The sequence below is a fragment of the Babylonia areolata genome, chromosome 10 (assembly GCF_041734735.1).
Source record: "Babylonia areolata isolate BAREFJ2019XMU chromosome 10, ASM4173473v1, whole genome shotgun sequence".
NCBI classification, from domain to species: Eukaryota; Metazoa; Mollusca; class Gastropoda; order Neogastropoda; family Buccinidae; genus Babylonia; species Babylonia areolata.
The window spans coordinates 13,872,925-13,882,924 of record NC_134885.1 but is presented as its reverse complement, the minus strand read 5'-3'; the positions used below and the strand labels follow the sequence as shown (position 1 = coordinate 13,882,924).

At 46.6% G+C, this 10,000-nt stretch overlaps 1 protein-coding gene across 2 annotated transcripts in view; it reads left to right on the top strand.

Moving 5' to 3' along the window:
* The window catches only part of LOC143286806 (cysteine--tRNA ligase, cytoplasmic-like), a 401,107-nt gene that overhangs the window by 275,435 nt on the left and 115,672 nt on the right, over positions 1-10,000 (top strand). For both annotated transcript variants that reach the window (XM_076594603.1, XM_076594604.1), the window contains exon 5: positions 9,933-10,000. This exon is cut by the window's right edge and continues 31 nt beyond it. In XM_076594603.1, the coding sequence (XP_076450718.1) occupies positions 9,933-10,000 (68 nt within the window). The remainder of the gene's footprint in view (positions 1-9,932) is intronic.

Sequence of the window (10,000 nt, the reverse complement as noted above, 5' to 3'; positions counted from 1 at the left end):
AAATAGCATAATAATTTACCCCTTATAAAAGTATAGATATTGTAGAATCACCATCTTCTTAAATGAACATATAACGACTTGCAAAGATCTGAAAGGAATATTTCTGAGGCAAGTTAGCACAGACAGCACATGACAGGCGGCAGTGGATATCCCTGGTGACGGCCTGTGTCACAGAGCACAGGGAATATACACTTACAGAATTGTTTCCTTTTAAAATGAAAATAACATAGAAATAAGCTCTACTTCCTTTCTTTTATATATATATATATATATATATATATATATATATATTGTAGATTATGACCTTCTTCAATCCTGACATTGCCCAGTGCGGTCGGCTGCACTGTAAGCAGCAATATCAAATCCCCATCTTAAATACATATATTACCCCCCTTTTCCATGTACTTTGTCTCCAGAAACTGACCGACAAACAGGTCAGTGGAGAAAAACAGGACAAGGTACACAACTTTTCCAGAGTTTAGAAAATGATTCTGCAAAACGCTTGACGAAGTTATGGGTGATTGGCATATATATATATTTCTCTCGTTCAATAACAGCAACTGGGAAGTGGTAAGCGTGCGTACGTGCGTGCTTGCGTCTGTGTCTGTGTTTGTGTGTGTGTGTGTGTTTGTGTGTGTGTGTGTGTGTGTGTTCACGTGCGCGGGCGAGTATGCGTGTGTGTGAAGTCGAAATATTGGGGAAATACAAGGCCTGTATTTGTTGATTTCTCCTTTGGGGAGGATTTCTGTAGTTTGTCGTCAGGATAAAACAAAATTTGGACGGGGTAATTGTACTTCCCAGTATTCCACACCAACATTTTCTTCCGTTATAATTATGACGTGGCTGTCAAACGATAGAATGCAGTGACAGGGTGAGGGGGCGGGGTGAAGGGGGAGGAGGAGGATTGAGTGATGCCAGAATATCGACTGCTGCATGTTAAAATGTTTCGAGGCAGGAGAAAAAAAATCCCCTTCACCCCCCCCCCCCCCCAAAAAAAAAAAAAAAAAAAACAACAACAAAAACCAAAAACAAAAAAAAAACCCCAACAACAACAAAAAACAACTTCAAACGCTGTTGCATCGCACACTGGCATGAAAATTGCTGGTGGTCCAAGGGCAGTGAAGAATAATTTTACATTACGTATGATTCTTGTGCTCTCTCATTCTTGTGCTCTCTCTCTCTCTCTCTGTGAACGAATGTGCTGACACGGGCGTGCTAATTTTTCCCACCCTCATTCCCCGTCCCAACCCCCATCCAGTCCGCTTCCTTCGCCCTCTCCCAGTTTACGTCAGTGTAAACATGTAAACTTTACCAACAGTTACTCCACACCCCGCCGCCCGTCTCCAGCAACACGTGATGCCACCACCACCATCCCTCACCCCACCCTCCAGCCCCGTCTCCTGCCGTCACTACCAACGTCATCATGGCCGTCATTCCACCACCACGATCCTCTGATGTCTGCCCCACCTCCACCTCCTCACCCCCTCCCTCACTCCATCTTTCGACTTCAGTCTGCCCCTCCCAACAGCAGTGACACCCTCTCCCTCATGCCCAGCGTTGGGAGGATGCTCTATTCCCATCTCGTTATCAGCTGTAATTCCCTCCTCCTCCTCTTTCACCTCCTGCTTCTCCTCCTCCTCCTTCGCTCCTCCTCCCCCACCTCTTTTCATTTTCCAGTCTTTTTGATGTGGGGAGAGGAATCCTGTCAGAGGGCGACCCTCCCTGACTGGCAGACGGGCGGTGTGTCCAGTGAAGCATGGGGGACGCCAGGACTTCAAAGCCCTCCCTTTCTTGTGGAGCGGAGCCTGGACTCCCGCCCGTCCCCCTGGTGCCACCACCCCGACCCCACCCCGACCCTCGCTGTCTCTGGCCTCACCCTGGCTTCATACCCGTCCTGTCGGATACCAGCTCAATTCATGACCCTTAACCTGTTGTACCCACCATGTACCCTTCCTGTTACCCTACGCTGCTTAACCCAGCTCAATACATCAACTTAACCTGATCTGTCCATCATGTACCCTTCCTATTACCCTACGCTGCTTTACCCAACTCGGTGTATCACTTTAACCTGATCTACCCGTTCTGCCCTTACAATCATACACTGCTTTACCCAGCTCCGACCTTCACTACCATAACTTACCCAATTCATTTTTTTTTTCCTCAGTACTTGCCTTCCCTTCTGTTCCTTTTCAGTGAAACCTGGATTTTCTTCCCCGCCATTCCTACAGAAAGGTTAAAGGTCTCATAGCCATCAAGGGCCATGGGGGCAGTGAAGGCCTGTCCACTGTGTCTAGGGATCGGCACTGCAGACAGTCCTCTCTGTCCTCCGTTTTTAACATTCCCCAACCGATGTCAGGTATCCATTCACTGCCTCTGCCAAGGACACAGCACCATGCCCAAACGGGGTCTCCAGCCCTGATCACTGATGAACGCAGGATCACAAGTCCAACGACCAACTCTTTCTGTGCCACCACCCAAACTCTTTCTGTGCCACCACCCAAACTCTGCCACCACCCAAACTATCTTTCTGTGCCACCACCCAAACTCTTTCTGTGCCCAAACTCTTTCTGTGCCACCACCCAAACTCTTTCTGTGCCACCACCCAAACTGTCTTTCTGTGCCACCACCCAAACTCTTTCTGTGCCACCACCCAAACTCTTTCTGTGCCACCACCCAAACTCTGCCACCACCCAAACTATCTTTCTGTGCCACCACCCAAACTGTCTTTCTGTGCCACCACCCAAACTGTCTTTCTGTGCCACCACCACCCAAACTGTCTTTCTGTGCCACCACCCAAACTCTTTCTGTGCCACTACCCAAACTCTTTCTGTGCCACCACCCAAACTGTCTTTCTGTGCCACCACCACCCAAACTGTCTTTCTGTGCCACCACCCAAACTCTTTCTGTGCCACTACCCAAACTCTTTCTGTGCCACCATCCAAACTCTTTCTGTGCCACCACCCAAACTCTTTCTGTGCCACCACCCAAACTCTTTCAAACTCTTTCTGTGCCACTACCCAAACTCTTTCTGTGCCACCATCCAAACTCTTTCTGTGCCACCACCCAAACTCTTTCTGTGCCACCACCCAAACTCTTTCTGTGCCACCACCCAAACTCTTCCTGTGCCACCACCCAAACTGTCCGCCCCCCTCCACGGGTGTCCTGCACAGAACCCACCTGTACACTGCTCTGCCCATGCTGTTCTGCTGTCTTGCTGTGTTTTTCTCCACTCTGTTCTGTCCTGATATATACACTGTTCGGTACAGATCTTTCCCAATGGCTAATTCTACCCCATCCTCTCTGCTTTACCCAGCCATACCCTCCTGATTCTAAAATACACACTATTGTTCCTTTCTGTTCAAATGTATATGATACATAGAAATTTGACTGACTGGTGTCCTTGAATCTGGAGTGGAGTTTAACGACTTACTGGCATGCGCCCTAAGATCAAGTTGTTCCAGGCTGTAGTCCGTTAAAGACTGACTGAAGTCTATATCCCATCACCCAAGAGCCATCCCCATGTTGTCTTGACTTACCCAGTCATATACTTAACCAGCCTGTCCCACACCCCACCCTACTCCTTTCTGCATCACCGGAGTCCAGTCCCTCGATCAGTGTATTCTTTCCGAGTGGACCTCCTCTTCCGGTGAATGTTTCGTGTAAAGTTCCCAGCGTATGACTTCTTTTCTGGATTTGAAACCCCAGCCGCGGATTCCGCTCTGCCACATCCAGGGACTCACTCTCGGCACACACTGAGCCACCACTGAGCCCACCCACAGGGGCCAGTCAGGGTTCCAGACAACCAGTAAGACTGCCGACCTCTCACAGCTCCGGACCTTCCGGAAAGGTGGGGGTGGGGGGTCGGACGGAGTTCCGTTCTGCTGCTCTCCGTTTTCTCTTGGTCAGTGCAGCCTGGAGGCTGTGCGCAACTTTGGTCTTTTTGCTGTGGTTTCCAGTTCCAACTTCAGAGAGGTTTCATCCCTCGTCTCATGCAGCTGCCTTGAGAAACACAAATAACTGCCATGGATTCCACAGTGGCTCGTCTGCCACGTGCTTGTCTGTGGGAATAAGTCAAAATCTTTTTTCACGCCGATTTCAGACATACTGACGAGGTCTCAGTTCGTATTTAGACTTGGGTCTGTCGAACACGTATTTTCACCTCCAAGGCAAATCTGAAAACTTCAAGAACAAAAATCTGTTATAACCTGTTAGTGCTGTTTATTGCAATATGTGTGTTTATTGCAATATGTGTGTTTATAGCAATATGTGTGTTTGTGGTGAGCGAGTCCAGAGGATGGGTATAAGGGGCGGGGGGAGGGGGCAGGGAGAGGTGGTGGTGTTGTCCGTATGGTGGAAAGATTGCTCATTTTTACTCCATTTACCCACAGTGTCCTGTTACTGTAGTCTATTTCGGTTTTTCTGTAAACCCCTTGTGTGTGAATTATAACCATGCTTCTTAGATACATGCATGCATTCATTAAGATTGTGAAAGCAATAATTTCATGAAATCTCTACGTTTTAATTATTTTGTGTAACCACTGTCGCCATCAGAGATTTCAAGAAATCACAGAAATCCTTGACGATTTGACGAAATCTCTGAAATACGGTCCTGTTTTTATCTGTGTAATCCCTTTAACCTGCCTGCGTGGAGCCTGGGGACGGGGTGTATGGGGGAGGTAGACCTGTGTCCTCTGAGCGTTTTGACAAAGGGGGTTGTGGTGCGTCCTTTTCTAAGTAGGGGGTTCTTAGCCAGAGGCCAGGTGGATCTCACTGACGTGCAATCAGATACAACTGGATCATGGTTTATCAAGATCACCTTCACCCCTTGATGGTCTGTATGATAGTCAGTCGTGTCCGACTATGACCATCAGAACAGCAGATGAGGCAACTGCTGTCCCGACTATCTGGGCTAGAATCTGATTACAGTGGAGAGTGTCTTGCCCAAGTTACATCCCCACTCTCTCGGCCAAGAGGGCTTTACGACAATCGGCGGTGGGATGGTTACCAAAGGCCAACTAGCCCCCAAGGCTGCAGCACTAAGAGCCAGTGCGATTTTGCGTTCTAGTCTGACAGTCATAGTCCTTCACAAAAGACTAAGCTGTAAATGATTTCTCAGTGCAATGGAGAAACCATTGATTATACAGCTCTCACTTTGCTGTTTGCCCAACTGTAAACATATGTCAATCTGTGATATAAGCTGAGTGTTAGAAGTATCTTGATGATATGACTATTTATACAACTCCTATCCTCGGTCAGAGACCAAGCTCTAAGCGCTATACAAACGCGGAGTAAGCTGCACAACAGGCTACCTTTCTGGGAAGAACCGACTGAGAATTACCTTTGGACGCTCATCATTCGTTTCCTGTGTCATTTCTGTGAGCTCTCTCTCTCTCTCTCTCTCTCTCTCTCTCTCTCACACACACACACACACACACACACACACATATATATATATATATAATATCTCTCTCTCTCTCACACACACACACACACACACACACACACACACACATATATATATATATATATATATATATATATATAATACATTTTACGTGTATAACCGTTTGTTTATCATCCTGCCATGTAGGCAGCCATAATCCGTTTTCAGGGGTGTGCATGCTGGGTATGTACTAGTTTCCATAACCCACCGAACGCTGACATGGATTATAGTATCTTTAACTTGCGTAATTGATCTTCTGCGTGCGTATACACACGAAGGGAGTTCAGGCACTAGCAGGTCTGGCCACATGTTGACACGGTTTTTGCCTTTTTTCTGCATCTGTGGTGTCCGGCCATTGGGACTCGGGGAGAGCCGTGGGACCAAGGCCGTTGGTAAGAGGACCTGGAGGGTGACTCAGCAGCCCTGTGTGGGGACCAACATTGATAGCTCCCTGTGGACTGGCGCCGCTGGGACAGACGAACCTGGGTGTGGCTGTGTGTGTAGGCGGGGGTTGGGGTGAGGAGAGGGGAGTGGCCTTGGGGAAAGGGGGGTAATGCCTCCATCACGGCGCGGACAAGAGGACAACGACCAAAAAAGAAAAAAAAATTACCCGCCCTTCCCCGCGCGGCTATAAAAAAAAAAAAAAGAAGAGACAAATAATGGGGGGAAAGTGGAGCAACAACAGCAAAACTGCCATGCAAAAACAGTGTTAGAAAAAAGAAAGAAAACAAAAGGACAAACCACCAAACTACCGTGCCTCTGTTTTAACTGCTACTAAGGGAGATTATGAGTGCTGTATAAAACCTTTTGATCTTGCGCGCCCATGCTGGCAGTTTGTGGCGATGCCGGAGTTTATTATTGGCCAGTGCCCGGGGTGTGTCCGATCAAAACGATATGCGCCAGCTCTGTGTGTTGGCATTATCACTATTGTCCTTCATGAAAAATAAATGAAGGACTGGCCAGCCACGTTTCATGTGGTTGTTTTTTGTTATCTTGCCGGAACACTCATTCGCATTCTTGCGCGAGCGCGCGTATACATACACACATGCGCACGCACGCACGCACCTACACAGTATCACACACACATACATTCTCTCTCTCTCTCTCTCTCTCTCTCTCTCTGACACACACACACACACAAACGGACAGACACATACACACACACGCGCGCACACGTGCACAATCTAAAAGTAATCCGGAGTATACGGGTTGAACGCCGACGCCCAGCTCAGATGTGACATATCCAGAACATGGTGATGGCTGTGAGAACGCCTTTTTTTTTCACGTGGATTCAAACTCACAACCTCTTGAATCTGAGCTCTGCGCTGTGCCTACGTAAGCCTGGCAGGAACCACTTCTGCATTAGCACTGTCTGCTGGCTGTATCCGTCACCCCATAAAGCCCCGGTGAGGCAACGGTTTTGTTCTCCCCACTAAATGTGTTACCAATGCAAACTGATAAAATGACTTGTATCGTGGTGACAAGGTCTCGCCGTACATGTTGTGGGAGATACAGTGATTTGCATCGAAGGACATTGTGTTGATTTGCAATGGGAGATACAGTGATTTGCATCGAAGGACATTGTGTTGATTTGCAATGGGAGATAAAGTGATTTGCACCGAAGGACATTGTGTTGATTTGCAATGGGAGATACAGTGATTTGCATCGAAGGACATTGTGTTGATTTGCAATGGGAGATACAGCGATTTGCATCGAAGGACATTGTGTTGATTTGCAGTGGAGTAACTGGGACACGTTTGACAGTCTCCCAGAGAGCTTCTCTTTCCTTCACAGGACGAATGTCCGTCCACATTTGCATGCCAGATATGATTCATCTGTCAGCGCAGCACTCATTCTGGTTTTTGTTGTTGTTGTTGTTGTTTTACCAGTCTGGTGGGAGAAGGGGGATGGGGTGTTAAAAGAATAGTGAAATGGACAAGAAACATGACGTGCACGCGCCAGCACACATGCACACGCACACAAAAACACACTCACATACATGTAAGCACGCATTTACACACATATACACACGGACGCGCACACACACAGAGGCAGACACTCACACAGGCGTACTCTCGAACACACATACACACTCTCTCTCTTTCTCTCGCTCTCTCTCGCACTCGCACGCACGCGCGCGCGCGCACACACACACACACACACACACACACACACACACACACACACACACACACACACAAGCATGCGCGTGTGCGCACGTGCAAGAAGAGACAGGCATGAGAGAAACGTGCTGCTGGCTGCTGATCCCTTTGGGACACACTGGGCACAGAGAGTCATTGCCCACACTGCTGTCCATTGACACCCACACAGGTCACCCCGACCCTATCTGCAGGCTGCACCTTATTCACATCTCAAAACAGCAAAGAAGAAGACTGAAGAATGCAAGTAAAGAATGGAAAGCACAATGCACCTTCAACATCCAGGCACACAAAGGGGGAGAAAAGTGTCAGAGAAAAACGCACCGGTTGTTAGCAGAATAATCATACACATTTGCGATCAAGTGTCGAGGTTGTGTTGTGGTTCTCCCCTGCCATCCAGCTTCCCACACATCCACCCCTCCACCTGCTCACCCACATTTGGGATTTTGTTGTTGTTGTTGTTGTTGTTGCTGTTGTTGTTGAAGCGAAGTCTTGGTCTGTTTATGATGAACATGTAGTTTCAGTGCGGTTTGGTTGTTGTTGTTGTCGTTGTTGTTGTTGTCCTTTGTGTTTTGTTGTCGTTGTTGTTGTTGTCCTTTGTGTTTTGTTGTTGTTGTTGTTGTTGTCCTTTGTGTTTTGTTGTTGTTTTCGTTGTTGTTGTTGTCCTTTGTGTTTTGTTGTTGTTGTTGTTGGGTTTGTTGTTGTTGTTGTTGTTGTTGTCCTTTGTGTTTTGTTGTTGTTTTCGTTGTTGTTGTTGTCCTTTGTGTTTTGTTGTTGTTGTTGTTGGGTTTGTTGTTGTTGTTGTTGTCCTTTGTGTTTTGTTGTTGTTGTTGGGTTTGTTGTTGTTGTTGTTGTTGTCGTTTGTGTTTTGTTGTTGTTTGCGAATGAGAACACAAGACCGGATACAGTTTGCACACAGTATCTTGACAGGAGACAGGTCAGACTGCCAGAGAAAAGCGCAATATGAATAAGAATTATTATTATTATTATTATTATTATTGTTGTTGTTGTTGTTGTTCTTGTCTGAGCACTGTTAAGTTCGTTTTTGCGATAAGACTTTTCCAAAGTGTACGGAATTAGCGTGGACTTGAGAAATTTCTCAGCGCTCTTTAAAAGCAAACCCAGCTGAGATCGCTTGCGCGACCCAGTTGAATCACGGCATTGGTTGCCTGTTCCTTGTTCCTGTTGACGTTTGTCTGTTTCCTGGGTGAAAAATCTTATTTATTTATCTGTCTATCTATTTGCATATTTATTTATTTGTTCACACAACACTTGCCACTTTATTGAGAGGAGAATCCTCCACCAGTGTACACTGCCATCATACTTACGTGGTCCAGCTGGTGTTTATAACATTGTGTACCATGGAAAAGGAATAGTTGTTTGATTAAATGGGCAGGCGAAGATGCAGTCACAAAACTGACGTCATTCGGCAATTGTTTTGAGAGTTTATTTCCCAGTTTTGAATGGTTTGTGCATGTGTTTATGTGCGCGCGCGCGCGCGTGTGTGTGTGTGTGTGTATTTTCTTGCTCTCCTTGTTGTTGTTTTTCATTTTGTTTTGTTTTGTCTTGTTTTTGTTTTCATTTCTATTTTGCTAATCATGTACCTGATCTGTCTGTGTATTCCATTTACGAGATTAAACATATCCCGTATCCATAATGAACTTTAAAAAAATATATATATATGTTTTCACCAGACTTGATTTTCTTGAAAACAAATCACGCCGTTGGCAGTTTTTGTGCTGATGTGCTGATTTGTTTGTGTGTGTGTGTGTGTGTGTGTGTGTGTGTGTGTGTGTGTGTGTGTGTGTTGATTATATGTGAGGAAAAGACATTGTTTTATTACTGTTGTTGCGCTGATGTGACTTTGTGCAGCTGGTTATCTGCAATCTTCCTGTCTCGTGCTCTTGTTTGTCTTTCTCTCGCTGTTTTTTCTCCAACCAGAACACTCCCTGTCTCTGTCTCTGTCTGTGTGTGTGTGTGTGTGTGTCTGTCTGTCTGTCTGAGATGCCGAAGAGTATCTCTTTAATGTCGCCAAATGAAATCATTTTCACTCTTGTCTGAATGGACAATAAAATATGCCAGTCAGTCAAACACTCAGTCAGTCTCTCTCTGTCTCTGTCTCTGTCTCTCTCTCTCTCTCTCTCTCTCTCTCACCCTTTCTCTCTCTCTATCTGCCCTCTTCTCTCTCTCAGTCCTTATTTCTATGGATTGCTGTCTAATCTCTCTCTTTCTCTCTGTCTGTCCGTCTGTCTGTCGCCCTTTCCTTTCTCCACCCCCTCCCCCTTCCACAGACAAACAACATAATAACTATTTGCTGTGGTTGGTTCCAGATCATCGTCCGTGCCCGTCAGAACTACCTGTTGCAGCAGTACAGGGAGCGTCCTGACAGTGCCAGACA